General features: G+C 46.3%; 1 protein-coding gene across 1 annotated transcript; it reads right to left on the minus strand.

The window, feature by feature from the left end:
- Nucleotides 1-1,006: 1,006 nt before the first annotated feature.
- On the minus strand, nt 1,007-14,867 carry Apod (apolipoprotein D). Its single transcript, XM_036204086.1, has 4 exons — nt 14,745-14,867; nt 7,379-7,500; nt 3,017-3,105; nt 1,007-1,242 (listed from the first exon to the last, which is right to left on the minus strand). Exons 1-4 carry the CDS (start codon nt 14,865-14,867, stop codon nt 1,007-1,009), a joined length of 570 nt encoding a protein of 189 aa, XP_036059979.1.
- Between the last annotated feature and the right edge of the window lie 11,816 nt (nt 14,868-26,683).

Genomic DNA, 26,683 nt, shown 5'->3' on the forward strand with positions numbered 1-26,683 from the left:
AATTGTGAATTGGAAGCTACATTTTGAGTTTATTTTTCTTTAATTAAATGAAAATTGTATATATTAACATATACAATATATATTCTACACAAGAACTAAGTGAACTTGCAGAGTGAGAAATCTGAGGTCAGATGATTTTAAAAGTCACATGGTCAGAAAACACGTCACCAGGTGGTTCCTGACTTCCTAGGGGAGCCAAGGCATGGGAACACCCTTAAGGCTTTTAGACAGACTGTGTAAGCGTGACCCCGTGTTTTGAAGTGGGTGGGATGTTCTCAGATTTCCCATGGTGCCCTCTATCTTGATGATGTCTCTCTTACAGGTCTGACGCTTCTGGGGTGGAGGGGCAGGGAACTCTAGATTTTTCAGTGAGTGGAATGCAATTGGACCTCAGTAAACACCAACAGAATGAAAGAGAAAATTTTGCATTGTTTTTAAAAATCTCCTTGTCTTCCCCTCACAGAATCTCCTCGTCTCATAGACCCTCCCAGGACTCTCGTTCTTCAGCTCCACTCCAAAGACTTCCCAATGAGAAAGTAACTTCAAGGAAGCCTCCAGACAGAAATGAAAGCCTCCCAGATTCCCTCTAGAGGGGTATCTGCTGTGCAGTGAGACCCTGGATCGGTCAGCAGACTCTGACTTTGCCATTGGCCTTCTCCTACCTTTAAATTAGGACAGTTCAGAACGGTTTTTCTAAACATAACCGCTGAAGGGTTTCCCACCATCTGCTTCTAATGAATCTCCCACAATAACCTTAACTCAGAATCCACTGTGAACACAGCTGATCAGCAAAATGTTTATTACTGGGCTAGCGGCGGAGGCGGGGTGACAGTTCGGGATCTGGCTGGGTTTGGATCGACTTTCCCCGAGGCCCCATCCACTGGCTTCTATAGCCAAACTTTCCCTCTGGTACTTGTCACAGTTGCTTGGTTTGTCTTCTTGAGGAGTTGGGGTGGAGCCAGGGGACGCAAATCATAGAAGTAACCCAGAGTGGCTGTCCCTCCCTTTACGGGAATTCAGGGCAGTTCGTTTGATCAGTGCTTATCATTTTTTGGGTGTCGATACTGTTGGAAATAAGGATATCTTTTAGGTAGGTTATTGTTTCTGGAGGAAGAAAAGGGTTTCTTCCCAGGATCCAAATATAATCCACATGGAAGAGCCAGATGATGGTGGTGCAGGAGTACACAAGAGCGTAGTTCACATAGTCAGTGATCAGGATCCAGTACGGTGTGGCTGGCGTCACTGAGAACCAGAAGCAGACAGAGCTTGAGGAAGGACCAGGGCAAGGGAAGCCTCCTCTCTGGGGCTCTGGGGACCCACTAATTCGGTGCTTCACATGGGAAACATGGGGGTTGTGAGAGCTATTAAGCCCACCCTTCTCTAGCTTCAGACCTTCAAGTGGCTAGACTTCTTTCTTTTTTTTTTTTCTTTTGAGCTGAGGATCAAACCCAGGGCCTTGCGCTTGCTAGGCAAGCACTCTACCACTGATCTAAATCCCAACCCTGGCTGGATTTCTTAAAAAAATTTTTTTTAAAATGTGTGTGTGAGAGAGATGGAGACGGGGGCACATGACATGACTTATGTGTGGAGGTCAGAGGACACTTGTGGAGTTAGTTCTCTTTAGCTTTAGGTGGGTTCCAGGGATCAAACTCAGATCCTCAGGCTCAAACGGCAAAGACTTTATCCACCGAGCCACGTCACCGGCCACCTCTTAATCTTGAGATAGAATCTAAGTATAAGGCTCAGGCTGACCTATAACTAGTATTTATTCCTCCTGCCTTGGCCTCCTCAGTGCTGGGATTATAGGTATGTACCACCATGCTTGGTATTTAAAAAGAACACCAACAAAACTCCCCAGTGACTCTAGTGTGTGGCCACAGTCAGGAACCATTTTTATGTCTTCTCCCCTCTGACAGCATTATGGAAAAGGCACACAGGATGACTGGGGATTCAGACAGCCTCCTTAGGTGACGCTGACTCACGGAGACGCATTTAGCAAGAAGGGTCAGGTATGCATGGCGAGGGCCCAAGGTTCAAGTCAACCACCCCGAGTGAAGAAGCAGAGGCTAATGTGTTTGGGCTTTCCTTCCTGTATAATGTTAACAAAACCTTCAGCTTTAAGAATGTGTCTTGGTGCCCAGTGGTGGTGGCGCACGCCTTTAAACCCAGTACTGGAGAGGCAGAGGCAGGAAGGTCTTTGTGAGTTCGAGGCCAGCCTGGTCTACACAGCTAGTTCTAGAACAGTCAGGGCTAAGAAGAACTTCCTCTCTGACCCACTTTAGGGACTTGACTGGTTGTGGAACTGGGGGATGGGATGGGAGGTGGAGGGGGTGTGGCAGGGAGGAGGAAGGTGATTTGGTGATTTCGGTCTCTTGCCCGGGAGTGACTGTCAGTGTCTGCCCTACGGGTAGGGAGAGGGGCCTCCCAAGCATTTCCAGCATGAGAAAACCTCACAGGCCTGAGCTGAGTTCTCCAGTGTATCTACAGAGACCGCAAAAGGAACTACTCTCTCTCTGTTGCTGCATACCTTCCTAAGTTAGACCGGAACTCAGGTCAGAACAGAGAGACTGGAGAGTGGCAGAGTCAGGCTTGCCTTCTTCATGCCTGTCGCCTCCTGCCTGCAAGCTTCTGCACATGTGGATTGTTCTCCTAACATCTGGTAATCTGGGGGCTCCTGTTTCCCATGAGACCAGACTGGATCCTGTCTCCTACCCATACCATGTATGTCTCTCTGTGGGCCTCACCCCGGGAATGCCAAGGAACTTTCCTGGCACCTCCTAAGTGTCCACATGGGATGCCAGCCTGGAAGGACGTGGCCAGCTCTGTCTTGCCCATCACCGCACCCTTATGCATCCCGGAGCCTAGTCCAGGAAACAGCACACAGTAGGTGTGCATTGAATAATTGTGCATTGAATTGAACCCTGATGAGCACTCAGATGTGTGTGAATACAGGGCTCCGGCTTTCCAGCTACAGATCTCCCTTCCCTGATGCTCCCTGAAGGAAGTGGATACTTACACTCAAAAAACTTGACTAGGAGCTTGGCTGGCTCAGAGAGGTTGGTGTATTTGGCTTCACCTTCGACTTGGTTCATGGTTCCGTCAGGTCTAAGGCGAGAGAAAAAAAAGAGAGAAAAGAAACAAGGAAAGGAAAAAAGATATGGGAAAGGATGGGGGAAAAAACTCATTGAAAACCCCAAATCAATGAAAGTCCAGCTTTGTGCCCTAAGGGCTCTGGCCGCCAGTGGGGTGGTGGCTGGTGTGAGAGGCTCTTGAAAGGCCAGCCAGACCTGGTTTTGGACCCCGCCTTTCCTCCGTGACTGTGTGAGATTCAGTGGAGGAAGACAGCGTCTGTGAACAAGAAGCCACTTTGACACTGCCTGGGGTTTGGGTTCTACACTGGGCCCTTGCATTTCCACACTGGGTTTTTATGTTTGCCATTTGCCTTTCAAGCCCTTCCTGCTCCCAGGCTCCAAAGGAGGGATTAAAGGGGGATGGGAAAATAGAGAAAACAACCCCCTACGAGACCGTTTCTTTACAGAGGAGAGGACTACCACGAAAAAGAAAAACCGGAGGAAGGAGGAACTAGTGACTGAAAATAATGCAAAGCGGAAGGGGTCTGGAGGCACTTCCCATCACCCCTGCGTTGCTTCGGGGTGGCTTTGTCCCATCGAGGGGCTTGAGGTCTGAAAACCCCTCCAGTTCAGCTAGTGTCCAAGTGAGCGTGGGAGATTCTGAAACAGAGCAGGTTGTCTCAGAGGCACGGAGGAGACCTGGCCATTATGACAAGTCCCGTTCTCAGAGACATGATTGTGAAAAAACACACATCTTATAACTGGTCCCCCAACACTTAGTGGGGGGCAGAGCCATTCTTTCTTAGTGGTATATAAAATGGCGGCATGTCTTAAATGTGCTGGTCTTGGAACCAAGGAAGTACTTGGACCCCTCACAAGGACCTGGCCCATTTCAGACTAACTCCCAATGACTTCATGAACCCAGAGGACAGGGCAAAGCCTTGGGGAAGAGGCCAGAGAAGGGGGTGCCTAGACATGACTGTTCCTCTTCGGGAGAGGGCAAAGGGGCTGCCTGCCTCTCAGTCCTCCAGCAGGGCAACCATGAGAGCTAAGTATGTGTGAGGAAGTCAGGAGGTTAGTGCTATGGTTAGCAGTGAGGGGCGTGGTGTGGAAGAATCTTTTTGTGCACTGTGAATATGTATCACTCAGACTGGTTTAGTAAAAAGCCAGCAGCCAATAGCTAGGCAGGATTTCCAGGCACAGAGGGCGCCAGGAAGAACGGCGGAGAAGCCAGCCAGAGGCTGGACTGGTCAGACACACAAAATGGGAGAGAGGTAAAAGTCACGTGGTAGAACGTAGATTAATAAAAACATGGGTTAATTTAAGTTATAAGAGCTAGTTACAAACAAGTCTAAGCTATCGGCTGAGCTTTCATAATAATAAGTCTCCATGTCATGATTTGGGAGCTGGTAAGAGGGACAGAAAAATCCTCTTACAGGGGTGCTCTGAAACCAGATCCTAAGCTGTAGGTAAGGGAGGTTGGGAAAGGTACTCTCCTGTCCCTGGCTGCATTGTCTGTCACTATGTAGGGCCAGGCACCATGCCCTGCTGTCTCTCCTAGAAGATGGTTTCTTTCCATCTGCAATTGGTAACTTAGCAACAAATCAGACTCCTCTCCTCTCCACTATCATTTGTGTCTTGTCCCAGAATAGGTCTCCAAACACCAGTCTCTGATCATAAAGGCGCAACGTGCTCACGGGAAACATGCATTTGTATTTGCTTTTAAATATTATTTTTGTTACAGTTGTTTAGTGTCTGTGCGCATACGTCTATCATGACACTAGTGTGTGTAGGTCAGAGGGTACTTGGGGGACTCGGCTTGGTGGTAGGCACCTTTGCCTGCTGAGCCGTCTTACTGGCTCCAATCTGTGTTTTCAAGTGGCAGGAGTTCAGCCATGAAAAGGTCATCTTTATTAGATGATTACCACATGCCACATTACAACACTGCTGTCAGAGCTTTACACCTTTTACTTTAGTTGATGCCCAGACAGCCTCAGGAATGGTACTTCCATTGCTACTGGCTACAGACTAGCTAACCTCAGATCTAGAACCCGGCAGCCAAGTGGCAAAGCCTTATCCCTTCACTCTTCCCACTCTAGGCCAGCTCTTCTGGGCCCCAAGTTCTTGAACACAGGCTGAGAATTCCAGCTCCCTATGTGTCATGGGTTTGGTACCTAACGGGACATAATATTTCACTGAAAAGAGGTCATTACTGCCAGGTGGAGATGGCATACACCTTTCATCTCAGCAATCAGCAGGCAGAGGCAGGTGGGTCTCTGAGTCCGAGGCCAGCCTGGTCTACAGAGTTCCAGTACAGCCAGGGCTACACTGAGAAACCCTGTCTTAAAAAACCAAAATAAAGCCGGGCAGTGGTGGCGCACGCCTGTAATCCCAGCACTTGGGAGGCAGAGCCAGGGGCGCAAAGGTACACAGAGAAACCCTGTCTCGAAAAAAATAAATAAATAAAATAAAATAAAATAAAATATAAAGAAAAGAGGTCATTAGAACTCTCCTGCCTGCTACGGTCTGGATAAATGTCCCCCCAAGGACCAAGGAAAGGTTTGGTCCCAAGGGTGGTGCTGTTATGGTGGAGTTGAGAGTGGGAAGAGATTCTTACATCACTGGAGGTATGCCTTCAAAGAAGACTGTGGGACCCTGATTCTCTTTCTTCCCTCCTGGGGAGAATTGTTTTTCCTACCCCACATTCCCACCATGCTGTGCCCATTTCACCAGAAGCTCAAGGAATAAAGCTCCTTGGTTCCAGACGGAACTTCCTGAACTATGGCCCAAATAAACCTTTTCTCTGGAATTCCACTGTGAGGAGAAGCCGCTGACTAATACAGAGCCTGTAAAATTCCTGGGAGATTCCCGGCAAAGGCATTTCAATCCCTGTAGTCAGCCCTTCATGCAGCCTTCCCCTGGGGCTCCAAAAGGAGCTGGAATTCTGTCAGAGGCCCTCAAGAGCCTTCTTCCTTCCCTCCTTTTTTTCTTCCCTCCCTCCCTCCCTCCCTCTCTCCGTCCCTCCCTCCCTTCCTTCCTCTGGTTTATGCAGGGTGGGAGTCACTGGCTCGGCTCTGGCACACAGGGAAGTGAGTGAATGGTATTGGGGACACAGACAGCCTCTGTGGACCCAGCGACTTGAGGGCTGAGGGTGGTTGTTTCCTTGGAGTTGAATACTGTCCTCAGATCTTGTAAGGAACAGAAAGAACACCCCTTCATCTCTAGACTTTTTACACTTGGTCTCTTGGGTCCCGTCTCCTGGGTCCAAACCTTAGCATCATCATGTGTCAGTTGCATGCTCCCTGAACAAGGTGCTTAACCTCTCTGAACCTAAATTGTCTCATCCATGAGGTCTGTAACTGTATCTGTTTTGCTATGTCATGGGAATTAAATAAATATATTTTCAGGGGAGAAGGAATGACTTGCGTACAGGAAATACTTAAATGTATTTGTTGGTGATGTAACGTTTGTTGGTGGAGGGTAAGCAAGAAGGACCTCATCCTGGGTCTCTTCATGTCTGCTCTCCAGAGCGAAAAGTTTTAGATTGAATATCAATGTCCAGTGCGCTTAGTGATAGAAGTACATACTTCTAAGAGACATCCTGTTGACATAAGCTAGAGAGTAAGTACGTGTATCTGATGCCGGCTTAGCAAGAAAAGGAGGTGCCTGGGACTGGAGATGTGTCTCATTCAGTAGGGTGCTTCTTAGCATACAAAAGGCCCTAGGTTAACATTGGTACTGCACAAACAAGGCTTGGTGGCACACACTTGTAATCCCAGCACTAAGAAGGACCAGAAATTCCAGACTATCCTTGGCTACACAGTGAGTTGGAGACCAGCCTGGGCTACATAAGATCCTGACTCAAAAGAAGGAAAAAGAGAAAAAGGAGAGAAAAGGGTGTGGAGGTCCCTAGCAGGGAAGCAGACTGGAAGTGGGATAAATAGCCACAGGATAAAAATGAGCTGCAAGTTCCCAAAAGTGTTCAACAAAACTTGATGGCCTCTGTGAGTAAGTGGACAGAAAGGGCTTCTCTCTCAGTTTGGAGGCCAGACAAGGCAGCCTAATGTCCTCTGCTACCAGAGTCTCCGTTTCACAACGATAGCAGGGGTGCTGGCTACATTACTGTTGACTCCCCGTTGTCTCTCTCAGCATCTGGTATTCAGCAGGTGCTCAGGAGTGGCTAAAGAAGAGAACACACGCATCCCAGTCCTGACCATCCTGCCTAGCTTGAGTAACACACGCACCTTCTCCCCACCCCTAAGCACAGAACAAGGTCGTCCCAGGCAGGCATGTGGTCGGTCACTCACCTCCTCTCCTGGTTTATCATTTTGATGTTGCCATTCTCCATCAGCAAGTAGTTGGCTTGATTGCAGTCCCCTCTCTCAAAGCTCGATGGGATCTTCTCGATTTCATACCACCTTCCAAGATACTGCACAGACAACAAGAAGCAGGGCAAAACCCAGGGGCTCTCTGGGGACCTGCTGGCTCTTTCCCATTGTCGTCTTAGAAGCAGAACCCTTTCCAGGGGACACCCGGGCCAAATGGGCTGCATCATTCCCAGCCAACTGGGCAAGCTAGTGTTTCAAGTGAGAAGAAGTGAATGGGTGTGCGGGTACTGGTTGTATGCCACATTCTACTCCTCAAGGGCTCTTTATTTAGATATGTCCTCAGAGTTCTATTCAGTCAAAACCTGTGTGAAATTCCAGCCTCTGTGAAAGGAAGGGATTATCTGGTGGCTGGAAAACACCTTCCACTTCCAACAGCTGATCATTCTACGAGGCATCTTTGAATTGTGTAACTCAGACCTGCTGGCTGAGCGGCCGCTTGGCATTGGTACCCTCTGCAGAGGGCAGCTTGCTACTATTGAGCAAAACTAAAAGCACATGCTCTTTAGCCTAGCAATTGAACTTCTGGGACTGTATCTCCTGCTGTAAAAAAAAAAAAAAATGTGTGTGTGTACAAGGTTATCTGTTGTATCTCTGTCTGTCACAATAAAAGGCAGGAAATAGTCCAGTGAGGGGCTGGGGAAATAACGGATGGTGCATCTATCAGACGACATTTTAAACAACACTCCCCCCCACACACACACCTTTTTTAAAAAAGGTAAATGCAATTATCTTGAAGGTATCTAAAGAAGGAAGGAGCAAAGAGCCAGATTTGAGATGGGCTGTATTTTAACGGCCTTTCGTATAACAATAAAAGCTTATCGTAAGGGGTTTCTATTTTGGTGGTGACGAGCTACAAAGTCTAACCAGCAAAGATTTATTGACTTGTGGTTCTGTAAGCCAGACTCTGATCCTAACCTCACTAGGCTAAAATTGAGATGTGGGCTTCCTCCCCTCCCGGAGGCTCTGAGGGAGAGAGTGGGCATCTTCGCTCTCCCCACGTTACAGAGGCTGCCTGTTTTCTGGACCTGGAAGTCCTCCATATTTCATTTCGGCTGACCTTACACTGTGCCTCCCTGATGAGATCTCACTTCTTCATCAAACCTCTCTAACACAGCTAGGAAGAGTGTTCTGCTTCTAATAATTTATGTGATTAAGTTGGGTCCACCTGGATATCCAATCTGGCCATCTCAGGTCACCTCGGTAGAATCCCCTTTATTCCATGGGAGGTAGGACGTTCACAGGTTAGAAAGCAGGCCATGGGCATCTGGAAGCTGTTATTTTGGCTACCACAGTCTTACACATATTCGCTTATATATGTACACATTGTCTAAAAACAGGTAAACAATAGGCTGGCTTTACTGGTTGCTCCTGGGGGAAGAAACTAAGGGGAATGTCATCGTATGCTCCTTTGGACCTTTGGGGTCTGGGCTGGTTGTGTCCTCCCCCAGCCCCCGCCCTCCGTGGTTCTGGAGACGGAACAAAACATACACTTTATACTAGCCATACACCTTATGCTATCACTGAGCTATGGGCCCAGCTCTCTTTTGCACATTCAGCATTTCGAACTACTTGAGTATATTTGCCTAGTCAAAATATTAATTATGATCGTTCTGTGTATTTAAACATCTGTCACTCAACAGAGCAAGTGAAGCATGCATTCACCTTCCAACATTCAGAAGCATCCTGAGAACGACTGACAGGGTTCCGGTCACGCGACAACCCGGCCCCGGTCACGTGGCACGTGGCTTCGGTCACGTGACTCAGCACAAGGGCACGCCCACATCTTCGACCCTACTTTTCGAACTGCTTTAGTGAGCCCCCACAGTCCGTTAAAAACACTGAGATTTAGCAGAGGCCTCTAATCCCAGAACCTGGGAGGTATACGGAGTGGGAAATTAGGAATCCAAGGTCAGCACCAGATACATGGAGAGTTCAAGGCCAGCCTATCTCAAACAAACACACTAACCACAACAGAAACCTAACGAAACAAAACAACCCAATTGAAGTTGACCTTCATTGGGAGTACTAAAAAAGCGAGGCTAACAGGTTTCATAAGCACCCTCAGAAAAATTTCCATCTTATCATACCTTTAACAGTCCTTAACTACTCAAGCGACTTGAGCGATCTACAGTCAAGAGCCAGGAAATAAGACTTTCCAGAAACAAGGAAACTCAGAGGTGAGAGATTGTCATGTCATGTTCCCACATGATCCCGTATTCCTCTGTAAAATTTTCTCATTGAACAAGTTTCTATATGAGGACAATTTGATATCTAAAAAAGAAAACTGGAAAAGATGCAAAATCACCTTTATTTGTAGATGACCTATTACTGTATACACAAAGTCCAGGGAAACTGTTTTTGAGTGATTTTGAATGTTCCTCTTGCCTTCATCTAGAGATGTGTGTGACCAGGCTTAATTTATTTGGTAATGGTAGTCAGACTTGATTTTGTACAACAGAGCTATATTTCCAGCCTCCCTAAGGAGTCTTAAATACAAACAAACAACAATAAAAAATCCACAGACACACACTATTGAAATAATGAGTTCTGAAAATTTAAAAGATGCAAGATTGTCAGGCAGTGGTGGCACATGCCTTTAATCCCAGCACTCTGGAGGCAGAGGCAGGCGGATCTCTGTGAGTTCGAGGCCAGCCTGGTCTACAGAGCAAGTTCCAGGACAGCCAGAACTGATATAGAGAAAGCTTGCCTCAGAAAAACCAAAAAACCAACAAAACAAACAAACCAGCAAAGGTGCAAGATCAATATACAAAAGTGTTTCTATACATGTGATGAAAAATCTACCAATGAAATTAAGAAAATTCCATTTATAATAACATAAAAAGAATGAAAATATTTAGAATAAATTTAACTAAAGACATGTAGGAACTTGTATTTTGAAAACTGAAAAATATTGGTAAGACAAAAAGGTAAATAGATGCCAGGCAGTAGTGGCACACACCTTTAATCCCAGCACTTGGGAGGCAGATGCAGGTGGATCTCTGTGAGTTCGAAGCCAGCCTGGTCTACAGAGTGAGTTCCAGTACAGCCAGGGGTACATAGAGAAACCTTGCCTAGAAAAACAAAAACAAAACAAAACAAAAATCCCCCAAAAAATCATAGATAGAAAGATAGCTTATGCTCATAAGCAGAGAGTGTTAGGATGGCAATACTCTATGCATTATTCTTTATATTCTCTGCAAAAATGGACAAGCTGATCATAAAAATCATGAAAATACAAGGGACAAAGAATAGTTTGAAGAATAAAGTTGAAGGACTCCTGTATTTTGATTAGAAACTTAATGACAAATCTGTAGTAATCAAAATTGGAGTAAGTACAGACATAACTAGAATAGAATTGAAGTTTTGAAAATAAAACTTCATATCCACCGTCAACTGATTTTCACTATGGATATTAAGACTATCAATGGATAATTGGTCTTTTTAACAAACACTGGAAAGGCACGCAAATGGAATTGGATACTTCTATGACACAAATGTAACTTAACATGGATCAAAGGCTTAAATGCAAGGGCTTCAACTACGAAACCCTGAGAAGAACATAGAGGGGTAAATCTTCATAGCCTTGGATTGGGCAAGGCTTCTCTAGGGACAGCGTGCTACCTACTGAACTAATTAATGAGTTACTTACTAATTAGGTACTTACGATTGTAAGCCTGACCCCACAAGTACAAGCAACAACAACAACAAAACATGAGCAAATTGGACTTTATCAGTATAAAAAAAAAAAAAAACCCTCATGCTTCAAAGGGCATATCAATAAAGGGAAATGTTCCATCAAATGGGATAAACTCTGTTAATATAATCAGAAGAGATTTGCATCTAGCATAGGAGGAGAGCATTAAATTAAATTAAAATACTTTTTTTTGGGGGGGGGGCGTTTGACACACGGTTTCTCTGTGTTTGTCCTGGAACTCACTCTGTAGCCCAGGCTGGCCTCAAACTCAGAGAGATCCACCTGTCTCTGCCTCCCAAGTGCACCACCATGCCCAGCTTTTTTTTTTTTTTTTTTTTTTTAACCCCCTGCCTCTTTTTTTAAGGGCAAAAGATTCGGATGGAGGATTTCCACATGGCTCATAAGTACATAAAAAGATACCCAACACCATTAGGCCTTAGGAAACGGAAATGATACGGCTTAATGCCCCCACGGCACCTATGAGAAAAGAGGGCACTGGTAACAGCTGCTGGCGAAGAGGTAAGGGAATCAGTGTTAGAGGCTGTTTGTGAGAATGTACAATGAACGGTGCAATTCTTCTAAAACGGCCCAACCGCTTGTCAAAAAGCCAGACACGGATTACCACTTCAGCAATTCCACTTCATATATACCCCAAAGAACTGAAAACATAGGCTGCTCTCTCCCAAAAAGTCCCCAAGCCTGAATGTCCACAGCAGCAGCATTTCTATAACAAAAAAGTAAAACAACTCAAGCCATAAGGATAAATAAACTGTAGCATCACCCCATACATCATTTGGCAACAAAAGGAGCGAAGTACTGATGCTCGCTGCAACACAGGTGAACCTTGAAAACATCTTCTTCAGGCACAAAAAGCTAGCATTGTATATGCCATAGACAAATTCACATCGACAGAAAGTAAAATATTGGTTGTGTGGATATGGTAGCGTTGGGAAGAAAGGGACCGTTCTGGTTTGGATGTAAAGCTTCTCCTCAGGTTCGAGCGTTGGAGGTTTGGTTCTGATGTGAGCAGAGCTCAGCGGTGGAACTTTTGAGGAAGTGACTGGATGCTGAAGGCACTGACCTAATCAATGGATTTGTCCCTTGATGGATTTTCGATATTGGTAGGTTGTAAGTGGGAGGGGTCTAGTTAGGGGAAGTAGGTTACTGAGTGCATGCCCAGGAGAGAAGGCTCCTGTTTCCTGTCCTGCTGTTCTCTCTGCTTACTGGCCACCATAAGGCTAAGCAGCCTTCTGAACTACATATCCGATGATGTTCTGCCTCACCATAAGCCTGTGGGCCACATGAACCACGGCCTGAAACCACTGAAACCAGGAGCCACAAGAGATCTCCCCTCTCTCAAGTTGTTTCTCGCAGGAATCCAGCTAGAGAGACTGTCAGGGGGTTTGTGCTTTCTTCTTAGGATAATGAAAGTGTTCTAAAATTGATTTAATGATGGTTGCATAACAGCGAATATATTAAAAATCCTTGAAATAAAAACCTTTTTGAACAAGCCAGTAATATGCTATATAAACTAATCTTTTTTTTTTTTTTTTTTTTGGTTTTTTGAGACAGGGTTTCTCTGTAGCTTTGGAGCCTGTCCTGGATTAGCTCTGTAGACCAGGCTGACCTTGAACTCACAGAGATCCACCTGGCTTTGCCTCCCCAGTGCTGGGATTACAGGTGAGCACCACCACCGCCCGGCTAAACTAATCTTAATACAATTTTTGCCTTAAAATAATTCTGCTTTGGGGCTGCAGTTAAAAGCTCTTGCTGCTCTTAAAGAGGACTGGAGTTCAAGTCCCAGCATACACATTGGACAGCTCACAACTCTCTGTAACTCCAGCTCCAGGGGATCCAACACTCTCTCCACGGGCACCTGCACACTTATGCACATTCACACACAGATGCACACACATGCACATACATTTTTTAAAAAATCTTTTAAAAACATTTCACTTCCGTTCTCAAAGGACTTCTATAGTTGAAGATATCAGTTATAATTTCCAGGGTATTTTGGAATTTTTACTTCCAGTCTGAAATCTAACTCAAATTCTCTGGATAGTATCATAAAGGGTGTGTGTGTGTGTGTGTGTGTGTGTGTGTGTGTGTGTGTGTGTGTGCTCGCGCGTGCGCGCGCAGACCTGAGCGTGTGGCTTTTCCTTCCTTATGTGGGCACTCTGCCACCTTACTCTGCCCCTCTAATTGCTAAGCTCTTCCGTCCCAGCTCTGCCCAGCCCACCCTCTAACATTCCCAGCACTCACCCCAAAGTTCCAGTGACTGATAATTTCAGTGTTTCTCAAACCAAGTGTGCTGCTCCCTAAAAGCAACCAAAACCCTTTAAGGAGAAGGGCCTTGCGGTTAGAATTCAGGCCTTCCCCAGTCGTGGGAGCCGCTGTTCCCTCTGCCTCATGCCAGGAAGAAGCAGCGTTTATGGGGAGCCAGTTGTATTGTAGGTAACGAGGAAAGACCCCTGGGGACTTCTGGCCTTTCCTAGGTCCGGTCTCAAGTTATCCCACAGGAAGCCTAGTTTTGCGTCCTGTGTGCATGAACTAACGACCTGTGTCACTTGAGAAGGGCACTCACCTTCTCTCTCTATAGGACAATAGTAGTGAAGTAGCCACAGTTAATGCCCCTGTTCCTATTATACCTTCACCCCCATCTCCCCACAGTGGTGGGGGCCAATTCCCATACACTGACAGCTCATGCTTGCCACCCCCGCTCTCCCCAGCCAGGGCCATGGGAGCACCTACAGCCTGTTGGCATCCATCTGTGGGGCAAGCTGAGGTACCAAAGACTCCCCCTCTCCCCTTTCTGGCCTCAGACACTGCTTCAGGGAAACCCCAAAATAAGGTAAGTGCCTTGCCTGTTGGGAGTACAAAGGTCTGTATGCTTCCAGATAGCACTAGGGAAGCCAGGAATGTTAAACATGCAGGGTCGTCTCTTCAAGGAAAAGATGTATCAGTTGTTTTCTGCCCAGAAGGCTGGGGATGGAGGTGACTAATAGCCTAGGTAACCCCTGTGCTGTTGGTAGGACCAAGCCATACCTCACTCCCCTAAGATCCCTCAATCAGGCCAGAGATGATCAGTAGTCTGTATGACCAGAGGCTCCCTGCAAGCTCCCATAACCAGAACCAGAGGTGGTTAATAGACTAGATGATGTCTGTGCTATCTGTATGATGGAGAACACACCAGATCCTCCTCTAGTCCCTTAAGATGATACATGCCGCCTATGTATAGAGCCCATCTTCCCAGAAGACCTGACATGTACTTTGAGCAAGTTTCAATGTAGTTATGCATCTTTGTGCACCCAGCATTGTGTTACACCAAGAAAAAATTTTTCCAAGTTGCTCTGTACTTAAATATGACTAAAATGAAATGCCCAGTGTCAGACTCTAGAAGTTTGAATCAACACCGACCGGCTACTAAGTCATGTTGAACCGAATTTCCTTCTTGCCTCACATGGATCGTTATTCTGCTGGCTTGTCTCTGCAGAGACCTCCACATTTCCCCCAAGACTTGCTTTGGAGATTAGAGAATAAAATGAACCTCTCAGCATGCTCAAAACACAGGGGAGGTTTGAGTTACCACACCTTTAGCACGTCAAAATTCTCTTGCACTGAAGGAGTTGGGCATTTCCCAAGATGGAAAGTTTGTCCCTTGGCTGCAGTGAAGAGGCCTGCCAGTGTGGCCAGGAGCAACAGCATGGTCACCATCTTGGGTCTGGGTGGCTTCAGGAGAGGCCTAGGGAGAAATAATGCAGCTGGAGGTGTCTGGATCTCCTGAGGACACACAGTGATGGAGAGTCCTTGTGGGTGGGCCTGGTCCCTCAGCTGGCATTCTCCTCAGCACCGAGGAGCTGCATCTTGCAGCTGCTGCCAGCCTGGCTATCCAGCCACAGTGAGTCCATCACCTCAGAGCACTGAGTACCTCTTTTAGAGCATCTCTTGCTGGATTAGCCTCCTCTATGAACCCACACCCTCCCACACTTCACTGAATATTTCTCTAGGGTGGGCACCTGTCCGGTTCTCCTCAGCATCATCCCAGAATCTTGGAAATGTCAGGTTCAGTAGGTTTGTTTCTGGAACAAAAATAATATGTATACAGAGGCTAGACAAAGAGTTCCCCAAAAGGTCCAAGGATTTGTAAATGAAGAAATCAAGCTCAAATCTAAATCATATACAACATCAAGTGTCCTGTGAGATTTGTAAGGGAATGCTCCCTCAGGCCCCCACACTTCATCTTTGCCAATGTCTCGCTGGGCTGTCCTATCAACCCAAGCTTAGTCCAGGAACCTTGACCAAGAGCAGCATGTGGGGGACCCAGCGTTACTCAGATGGGGTTCCAATTCTGCATCTGCTACCTACTGAGTGTAACTGTGCAAGTTAGGCCTTTGTTTCTTTGTTTATAAAGTGGGACTAATAGTCATGTCTAGCTCATGATCTTTGCAAAAATACAATGGGATAAAACAAAGCCAGGTGTGGTGGTAAAGGGGGCTACTAGAGAGGCTTGGCTGGGACAACTCTGGAGCCCACCAATTCAAGACCAGCTGCAATGACATAAGACACACACCCCAGAAAGAGAGAGAGAGAGAGAGAGAGAGAGAGAGAGAGAGAGAGAGAGAGAGAGAATAGTAGTGTCTGACACCAAGCAGGTACTCAGTAAATATTAGCTTTTAAAAAATTTATTTACTTATTTATTTTTGAGTCAGCATCTCACTATTAGCCCAGGCTAGACTGGAACTTGCTTTGTAAACCTGGCTGGTCTTGAACTCATGGAGATCTTCCTGCCTCTGCCTTGTGAGTGCTGGGAATTAAAGACATGTGTTGCCTTGCCCAATTAAATACTAGCACTGTTACTATGAAAGGCAGAAACAGGACTGTATTTCCCAAGTGTTTTCCCTGACCACTGAGAGTGTTTTTTGTAGAGGATGTGCATTCAACCAGAGACGGCCTTCAGCTGATACAGAAAGAAGAGAGCAGCATCAGTTCAATATGGAAGTCCTCTGGTGGTCACAACTGGCTCTGGGGAGGGACCATGGATAAACAGGGGAGTGTGATGGCCGTCAGTGCAGGCTATGGACGGACACTTTGGGCTCCTCTCTGCCCCTTTCCCCTGACTTGCCTTCCCTCTGCTCCCTTCCTGTGACTCCTTGCCTCTCCCTGCACATGAGCTATTTCCAGCTCGCTGCCTTTCTCTCCAAGATGAAGGTGACTGAGTCAATGCACGCCAAATGTTCTCAGATCCAAGCAGTGAAAAGGATGTGTCATAACAGGAATAATTATAACCACTTCATTACAAGTCTCTGAACCTCCAAATAACTTTAATAATCAATAGCTTTTTCTTCTGAAGGTTTTGTTGCCTGGTTTTCAAAAGAACAGTTATGTAAGGAGAGGGAGCTGCCAGCTGGGGCTGCTGCTGAAGTTCTCTTGAGCAAATCTGTGGAGGGACCGCCATCTTTAGTCCTACAGGCCCCCTTTCCCATTGCCATATAAACTACAGCTGTGTTTTAACATTTCAGAGGGTGCAGTGTTTGTAAAAGTCCAACCTAAACTCAGAAAGCTCTGCACCCTTTCTCAGGGGCTCTTGGAATCTTGTAGCTCTACCCAACAGGCCCAAGTCAACGGGCTTTCCCAAGGACTGGACTTTGCATGTGGCACACAGTATGTACACTCTACTGTGTTTCCAGCCAGGTGTGCAGGTGGGGAAACTGAGGTCTGGAAGAGAACAGGTCGATGACAGGGCCAGATCTCTACCCATAGCCTCTAGGCCACGTTCCCTCCTCTAGGCCATGTTTCCTTCTGCGTCCATCTTTGTGCCTCACCATGCAACAGCAATAACAAGTGAGCCCATGTCTAACTCTGACAAATGTCTTATTACAAGATGTTCTCATGTGGGCTGAAACATACCCTTAAGTTCTGTGGGAGGATTCAGAACAAGGCTGACGCCCGTTGACTACATGGTTTCCAGAGGTGGCAACACCATCTGGTTGTTTGAGTTTTCTTCCTATAGCCAAAAGTCCTTGAGAGGGGAGAGGCTGATTTTCCATGTCCCTTCTGTTTGGATTCACTGAACACTGATAGGGAGAGCATGCTACTGGCATGCGTGTATAACTCTGGATAAAAGTTGCATGATTTACGGTGCGTATTTTCCCATTGTCTGCTATCACAGGCAGATCGTCTTGGTGAGTTTACTTTTAGAAATAGCTTCTGAGATTTCACATGGCATAATAAAATATTTCCATAGATAAATAGTTCTTAAAAACAAACAAACCCATGTAGCCTTCAACTCGAACAAGAATTGCATTTTTCCCCTTTCCCTTCCTTTCTGTTTTTTTTTTTCTACATAATCCAGGCTGTCCTCTGTAACTCAGGCCGTCTTACAGTTTGTGATGTCTGCTTCCCTAGTGTGAGGGCTACAGGCGACACCACGACACCCAGCAAATCACATATCTCAACAAAATGGGTTTGTGTTCGAGTGTACAGTACTCTGTTCACACAGTCAATTCCAGTTTCCAGGTGATCTTACCCTCAGGTTCAGTGAGTGGCTCTAGGGAATTCTACTGGTGCTGTTTTGGCACACAGGCAATTTTCCCATGGTCTCCTTTGGGTGGGGGAAGGGTAGGGAATAGGAGAAGCCATCAGGGCAAGCACAGGCTTACCCACCCCTCCGACCTGTCACCAGAAACCGTGCCAATAGCACCTACCTTGTAAGTTCGCTTGAGGAAGAGGAGATGGCTCCTGTAGAGCCAGAGTGAGAGCCCTCCGTCCACACTTACCGGGAGAGCTGAAAGGGGTCGAGGGGAAGTCGAGGCATTCTCTATCTTAAACTCATTTATCCTAGCGAGAGTTACAACTACGCACTTACCTTTTTTTTTATTAAGATGACAACAGTTTCCACACAGAAGCCTCCAAGTGAGGTGCCTGTTATTGGTGCCTGGCTTCTCCCAAGTCACTTTATAAGCTCCCCATCAGGCCATTGCCCTTTGGGGCTCATGCAAGCCACACACCCCAAAGCTCAGGAAGGCCGGCCTCAAAGCTGAGCTCTGTATGAGGCTCGAAGATGGGATGCTGTGTCTGTCCCTCCTTAATTTCCTTCACAGCTGCTCCCTGAGGAAGAAACAATGAGATACTGTGTGTGCGTGTGCGTGTGCGTGTGTGTGTGTGTATGTGTGTAAGACAAAGTGCATTTTCATTCAAAACATCTTTTTTTGCTTTGTGGATTCTTTTACTTGACATCTTTTTCTGTCCGAATACCCTTCTAAGTTCCAACAAGATGAGTTTGTATTGTTTCCAAACATCTGGCATTTATTTTTCATTTTTGTGTAAATGAAAAATCAACTATTTCATTTCCTGAAATGCAGGAATACTGCACCCCATGTAGTCCTGGCCAGGAATGTGACTCAGGTACCAGGGCCAGAGTTGGGGATCAGGGTTGGCTTACAGTGAGGTCCCAGGGTGGACCCCTACTGCAGTGAGCGCCTGTTTCTCCATTGTGAGGCAGAGACAGACATTATGGTCTTCACTAGAAATGGACATGTAAGGGACGTATCAATCTATACCTGGTGGGCTCAAAATTGAGAGCATCAATGTCTCCTCTGCAGCCCCTGTTGTACCCTTTACAACACACCTGCCTCCCTTGCATGGCTTAGAGCTGGAGAGTGGGGTACGGTTTAAAAGGGGTCTTTTGGTTCAGTCACATTAGGGCCTGCCACGAACCAGATACACCCAGATGGCTACAGACTTGGAAACCTGGTGAATGGACAGTAGTTTCTGATCGAGCCTCTGCAGGGTGGAGAATGAGGGAAGAGGCATGCTGAACATTCCAGCTTAAATTATACAGTTTAACCGCTAACTATTCAAATTCACCACTCAGATCTCCAGGCTTCAGAGTGGTCTGTGACAGGGCTATGGAAGCTGCCTCAGCCTGGCCTCTGCTTTTAATGTACAGCATATTGATGGAGACTGCCTGCTCCGTAAGGACTTTTCTTTCCTGCATAGCTATAATTTTATAATAATTTTCAGCCACAGGGCACTAGAGACACATCTTACTGTAGATGGTGAGGGTGGATAGAAGACCTTCAGGGACTGAACAAATCCACGGGCTCCTACACGTTGTCCGGACCACCTGAGACCTCATAGTGGTTCCTATGATGTCACATCTAAGTAGCACATGTCTAATCTCTGGTGTTGAGAGGTCATTGCTAGTCACATCTGGGCACTGAATCTGTGCCACTAAGAGTGAACCTCAGAAGTCCTCTTCCTCTTGGCATCTGTGAAAGGGCACAGGGCTGTGAACAAGGGGTCCAGGCCAAGCGTGGTGACCACCTTGCTACCGGCCCTCACAATGCTCTCTTCCTGCACCTGGTCCCAGCTGCACTCTCCTGTGTTAACATCCTGTGGTCACAACATGCTTCCTCCTACTAGAGGAAAAGACAGGACCCAGCAAGACGGAATTGATTAAGGAAGCTAGGGGAGGGTCATACCACCTTGGGCACCATTAAACTCCTGGGGTCCCACACAGCAGTGTCAGGAGACCCCTGACTCCTCCCTACTCCCCCCCCCCCGCAACACTACCAGGCCCTGGGGACTCCTGGGAAGCAGCAGGACTCACAGGTTGTCACTTCTCCATGGGTGTCCTCACCAAACATGGAGAGATGATAGTGTGTACATGAGAAAGGGCGTGGGAAAGGGGCTTCTGCATGCAGAGGTCACCACAGGTCCTCAGTCTCAGGATGCAGAGGGACCACACCCTGGATGCCAGGCATCTGGGGCTGTCTTCACAGGAGGCTGTTCATCCTGAATCAGGAACCTGTGAGCATGGGTTCTCTCCTGGACTCTGATGGGAACAATATGAGCAGTGTGGACCAGCACGTGGTTGTGCAGGCATCTTCTGGTCACAAAAGGGCTGCAAGAAAGCCAAGAAACATGAGCACCCCAAGGCAGGATTTGGAACTTTTTCAGGGTCCAAACAATTTCCTGGTGAACTATAGTAACCCGGGCACAGGCAGAGGAGAGAGAGCGACCTCCAACTGCATCCTGTCCACACAGCTTGTTTTGATACAAGAAGAATGTAAAATGTGTGTTGTTTCCAGGGTCTATTCTCAAGGGCTTGCCCAGGGCTCAACCTAGTAGACACTTAGTAACTAGGAAAGCTGTCTCCCAGCATCAGGTTACCAGTTTAGAAAAGAACGTTGGGGAGTTTTCCATGGCAGTTTAATTGCCTGATTCAAGCGGTCTGTTGACTCTTCCAACAAACTGCCTTACTGCATTTGTGTGCTCTGTCTCTCTCTGTCTCTGTCTGTCTCTCTCTCTTCCTATTTCTCTGTCTCTCTCTTTCTCTCTGTCTGTCTCTGTCTCTGTCACTCTCTCTCTCTTTCTCTCTCTGTCTCTGTGTCTCTGTCTCTGTCTCTCTCTGTCTCTCTCTCTCTCTCTGTCTCTCTCTCTCTCTCTCTCTCTCTCTCTCTCTCTCTCATGTGCCTATGTGTCTGTCTCTGTGTGTGTATGTGTGTGTGTGCATCTGTGTGTGTGTGTGTGTGCATCTGTGTGTGAGTGTGTGTTGGAGAGGCCCCTGTTGGTCAGCTGAGAGCTGAAACCTCTAGGCTTCAGGAGAGAACATCATCCTTTTGTAATAAGTTTTTAGTGACTTGGCCAGAATAGCCTTGAATTTTTAGCAAAATTCAAGTCCTGCGCCAGTTAGAGGAAGGAAGAGAGAAGGAAGGGCCTGGTGATTCTGGGCAGGCTGGTTAGTGTGTTAAGAGGATGACCCTTTCCTTGAAGCATAAGGCAGACTCAGGACTCAGATATTGTCCACGATGGCTAGGGAACTCTTTCCTGGCAGAATATTGGTGCTTTATGTCCTCCTGTGCCCTGGGCAGCCCTTGTTCCCAGCTTCCTCTGTTCACCTCTCCGTCCTCCACAAGGCTGCCCCACTGTTGCCTGGATACGCAGAATGAGAGGGCAGTGAGCGGTCCCCACACGGAGTCTCCTCCATCACAGGTAGGGTAAGGAAGGTAGGCTTCACTGGCTAAACCAGCTAAACTAAAGAAAGATAAATGAGGAGAATGGCCCGGAACAGACAGGCAGAGGAAGGCCAGGGCTGTAATGGGGAACAGACGTGAACGTGCCTCTACCTCTACATCCCTTCCTTCCTGCTTCCTGCCCTAACAACTTCTTAGTTCCTGTGGCTGCTGGGCCATCCTCCATCCTTACAGAAGAGGTAGCACCTCCATAGTAGACTCAGAGTCCTAAATAAAAGCCCAAACTTGCCACCAACAGAGTGAAATAGACACCATGACACTTTATATAACCAGTGGAACTGCCCCAGAACCGCAGTGAATCTTAATACGGACCAGAGGCTGAGAGATCTTTTTTTTTTTCTTCTTGGAACAATGAGGCATTCTCTTTCCTGCTCAGGGCCTTCTCCTGTAACACCCCTGCCACAATGTCCATGTCCGTCCCTCCATGACCTTGCTCAGATGCCACTTGTCTTTGAAATGCCGTCCTGATCTTTCGAATAGCACACTCAGGTCACTGGCACTTGACCTGCTCCTCCGAATCCTTACTAAATCCTCCCTCACACTGTAACCACACTCGTTTTTTTTCCTGTTTATCATGTTTCTCTGATAATACATGGGCTCTGCAAGTGTGAGGCAAATGTCTGACTGGCCTCTGCTCTGCTTCCCATGACTACTCAGCACATAGTGAGTGGCTCATAAGAACTTGATTGAACGGATACTGCCCCTAGACTTTAATGGGTATTCAAAGATATAAAGCAAAGAGCTAGAGGTAATATCCAAAAGCTTCTTTTGGAATTAATTTGCTAGAAAAGCACTGACCTCTCAGTTTGTATCTTTTTCATCCAAACCATACTTTTTTCTAGGAATTGTTGGTCATTGAAAGATACATAATTCGCTTCTCTTCAACCTCACAGAAAGAATACTTCTTCTACTCAGTCAAACAACAAAATTGCAGCAGGCCCAGAGACCTCAGCTGGGTGTTAGCTGCAATTCTCCTGTATAGGAAAAGGTTTCAGGACGCTGGGCGGGAGAGAGGCCAGCTTTCTCCACAAAACAGCGGAAAGAAGCAGAAACATACCACCAAGATGCGGTTTCAAAGCCACTTTTGGAGGCAAAAACACAGGGGAAATTAAGCAGACATGGGAAAGAGTCCAGTTTAGGGCTCTCACTGGCTGAGAGTAAAAAAAAAAATCAACACACTTGACCAAACCATTACGTGACCGCCTGCAAAGACGTCCACTCCACCTTCTGAGAAATATCTCTTGAAAAGGTCTCCAAACAGTTGAGTGGCCACACTTGAGGTCAAGGCCTGTGTCTTAACCTTGTGACCTTTGACCTTCGGGTCTTGCTAGCACTTTCTCATCTACAGATCTGGACAAGGCGCTCTGATTGACCACCTTGAAATTTACAAAAGGGAATTTTCTAGAAAGAGAAGTAAGCAAGTCAGGTAATTCTTAACTTTAAAACTTGATCCTTAAACTGAGTTTATAAGTGACACCTTTAGAATAATACAATTGCAGAAGCTACAGATCACACGTGCAGCTACTGCTGGATGCACATCTTACTTTCCACCCACCCTGTCTCTGCAAGCCTGCCCCTTGCTTAACAAAGTCTAACTGTGCTTTGTACTGACATCCTGAAGTTCTTTCCTCTGTGATAAGATCACAGCTTCTTCACCTGAGTAGGCGTTAACAGCGCATGACTGCATCTCCTGCTGCTCTGGTGCTGTCAGCTGAAGCTGGGGGATTTCCTCAAACTGAAACTGGCCACTGGGGTGGGGGGGGGATTCTGTTTCACTCTAGTTCTTGCTCTCCAAGGCTCTCTTGCCCTGGCTCTGGTTCTCCTGGGAAAGTTAGGAACTTCAGATAAGCAGCTGAATTTGTCTTGGTGCCTAGAACCAGAGCACAAGCGACTCCATCTTGGTTTAGCTTGTCGGGCCTCATGCAGAAGCTCAGTCTGAGCCATAAATCTTATTTTGATAACCTGGAAATTTCCAACAAGGCAATTCTGCTGAACTTTCTAAATGTGTTAGCTGATCGTCGATGTATCTCTCCACTTTATCCCAGAGCACTGGGTTAGTAACAAGGGAGGTAAAGGTAGTAGTCTAAAGTAACTGAGTCATCACGATGAATATTTTCTCCTGTACACAGTCTCGAGCCATTCTCTCTCAATAGTCAAACATTTTAGAACCAAAAGACACATTCTTTTTTATATATATTTAAAAATGTTTAAATGTATTCATTCACAATTCCATTTGTATAATAGATATATTCATTTGCAATTTCATATATATAATAGGTATATTCACTCACAATTCCATATATATATAATAGGTGTATTCACTCACAATTCTATATATATAATAGGTGTATTCACTCACAATTCCATATATATAATATATTCACTCACAATTCCATATATATAATAGATACATTCTTCATTCACAATTCCATATGTATTCATTCATAATTCCATATATATACTATGTAATGTACTTTGGTCACAGTCTCCCTGCATTATCCTTCCTTTCCCACTTCTGACTCCCACCAGACCTTCCTTACCTCCATGTTCCTTCCTGCCTTCAGTATTATTTCCTGCCTGCCCTCCCCCTCCTGACCTTCTTCTTCCACTGAGTTGAATCAGGGCTGCCTGTATGAGCATGGCTGAGAGGTCGTTCACTTGAATGAGGGCAACTTTCCATCAGCTACACCACCGAAGAACACTACTCATTCCCCGGTGCCACCATTAACTGCCTAGAGCTCCCCAGGGATGGGTGGGGGCTACCCGAGCCTTGTCCCTCCCCAGCCCAAGATGAAATGTTGCCAGTCTCAGTCTTGAAGAGCTCTGTCTTTTGAAACCCTGAGGAAACCAGAATAAACTGGTTTGGGGAGTAATTTCATTTAACAGTGAATGGACAAACCTCTGCTGGCTTGGCTACAAACATCATCATTGTTCTCTGTTCTGTGCTGGCTTTGGTAATGAGTAAGCTTTTAAAAATGTTTGTGTTTGTTTGTTTTAGAGATTAGAGACGACTTCATCTGGCTCACGGTGGCTAAAACCTCCCAACACCTTCAATTTGGGCTGGGCATGTATGCCATGGGAGATGTTAGACACCAGGCTTTTGTCTCTGGTCAGGAGGCTGAGGGAGAATCCAGCCATCTTTATTACCTAGTCAGGGCCCTCTTCCTGACTAGGCAGGGAGTCTGTCTAACTCATAGTTCCTCATAAGTGCCTCCTAACCCACAGCTTGGACCTGAGCATTGCTAAGTTGTTATTTATTCTTCTAGGCCATTCTGCGTAAAGCCTACTGTCCAGACACACACTACCTGGTGTTCAGAAACACACTTTGTTAAGGTCACAGCACATCTCTACATTAACGCATGAAGATCTGCCTCACTCACCTGCTGGTTTCCCACCCTAGCACATTTCTTTCCAGACACAAACTGTGGTTTTCAAGGAAAACTTCTCCAGCTGGGTGATCTTTCATCTCACAGGTGACTGCCTGGGCGCTTCTACTACAAAACCCACAGCGAAGATGAAACTGTGGTCGGTGAATGCTTTGTAGCAAGAAACAAAGAACTATCTTCTCTCTCAAAAAGAGTGTCTCCCAACTGAAAATATCTCCATTTCTTTCTTTCTTTCTTTCTTTTCTTTTTTTTGGGGGGGTTCAAGACAGGGTTTCTCTGTGTAGCTTTGCGCCTTTCCTGAGTCTCACTTGGTAGCCCAGGCTGGCCTCAAACTCACAGAGATCCGCCTGGCTCTGCCTCCCAAGTGCTGGGATTAAAGGCGTGCGCCACCACCGCCCGGCTAATATCTCCATTTCTTAATAAGTGGGTAAGTCATTCTCTCAATCCTCAGAGTCTCCCTGTTTGTCCTGCTACACTGACTGTTCTTTCATCGCTTAAAGGGGAGGCATAGTGGCACCGTTCATGTGGAAACCAGTCTGAGAGGTTGCTTTGTCTTCCTGCATCCCAGCCTGCCCCACACAATGTCACTTTCTGCTTTGTGTTTCTGAAGCACATCTTACTGTGCCCACCGTGTCAGGCATCACCCTCGGGCCCCTCTCTTCCTAAAGTGTACCCTGTCCCTCAAACAGGGGCACCTGGCATATGCACAGTGTATACTAAGTGTTACTGCATAGATAATAAAATAAGTAATGGAACACTCAAATTCTGTTGTGGGATATGTGATCTCACTGTGAACCCTGAGTTTGCATTATTTACTGGAAAAAAATCTGTTTCTAGTTGTGGTGTAGCTCAGCCCTAGTGCACACCTTTAGTCCAAGAGCTTTCTGCTTGAATGTTGTAAACAGGATTAAATAAGGTCAACCATAGGTCAAGAGGCTGAATAAGCAGCCAGTTGACAGGAAGTGAACAGAAAAAGCCCATAGAGGGTAAGAAGGAGTCAGGAGGATGGAGAGAGATGCACAGGAAGTAGAGGGAGGAGTTTGAGAAGAGTTTTTTTTTTGTTTTTTGTTTTTGTTTTTTGAGACAGCATAGGAAGAAAGGTCTTTTTCTGGGACATCAGAGGAGGAGGAAGGTCAGCTGGGTGCTTTCTCTGCCTCTCTGAGCTAGCAGGCTTTCACCCCAGCATCTGGCTCCTGAGTCCTTTTTTGGTAAAATCAAGCAATTGAGATTTTGTTAAAAAGACATAATTCTCAGCACTTGCTGGGCTGAAAGAAAATGAACAAGCCAGACATGATGATATACTAGCTATTCAGGAAGCTGAGGCAGGAGGATCCTTTGGATCCCAGAGTTCAAGATTGGCATGAGAAATACAGTCTGTTCTTAAAAAGAAGAGGAAGATGGGGGAGGAGGAGAGGAAGAAAAATAAGAAATAATGACCAAGTCTTTCCAAGTGAAGTTGCAAAGTTGGAAGATGACGCTCACACCTGCTAATGGTTAAACGGAAGAATGTTCCAGTACACTTTCACAGACAGTTAAAGCCAGTGAGTGTCCTCTGCTTCAACATCCATGGCCTCTCTTCCCCCCAAATGGTAGCTGGTGACATTGTCCTAAACAGAAGGACTCTGGCCAGGTACACTGAAGGTTTGGCATGGGGTGATCAAGCCTAAGGATTTCTGGTTACTAGAAAAGTAGACCTCTAAGGTGGTTTCTGTGTGCCAGAAACCCCCTTTATTATCCAGGAACCCCCTTTATTATCCAGGAACCCCCTTTATTATCCAGGAACCCCTCTTTATTATCCAGGAACCCCCTTTATTATCCAGGAACCCCTCTTTATTAACCAGGAACCCCCTTTATTATCCAGGAACCCCTTTATTATCCAGGAACCCCTCTTTATTATCCAGGAACCCCCTTTATCCAAGAACTCCTCTTTATTAACCAGGAACCCCCTTTATTATCCAGGAACCCCTTTATTATCCAGGAACCCCTCTTTATTAACCAGGAACCCCCTTTATTATCCAGGAACCCCCCTTTATTAACCAGGAACCCCTCTTTATTAACCAGGAACCCCCTTTATTATCCAGGAACCCCCTTTATTATCCAGGAACCC

This window comes from Onychomys torridus, chromosome 12, assembly GCF_903995425.1.
Source record: "Onychomys torridus chromosome 12, mOncTor1.1, whole genome shotgun sequence".
In the NCBI taxonomy this organism is placed as follows: domain Eukaryota; kingdom Metazoa; phylum Chordata; class Mammalia; order Rodentia; family Cricetidae; genus Onychomys; species Onychomys torridus.

Coding starts and splice junctions, on each gene's coding strand:
- Apod (XM_036204086.1), bottom strand. CDS start 14,867: ATGGTGACCATGCTGTTGCTCCTGGCCACACTGGCAGGCCTCTTCACT. Junction 7,501..14,744: donor AGAATTTTGACGTGCTAAAG/GTGTGGTAACTC, acceptor TTGTCTGTGCAG/TATCTTGGAAGGTGGTATGA. Junction 3,106..7,378: donor ATGATAAACCAGGAGAGGAG/GTGAGTGACCGA, acceptor CTCTCGCCTTAG/ACCTGACGGAACCATGAACC.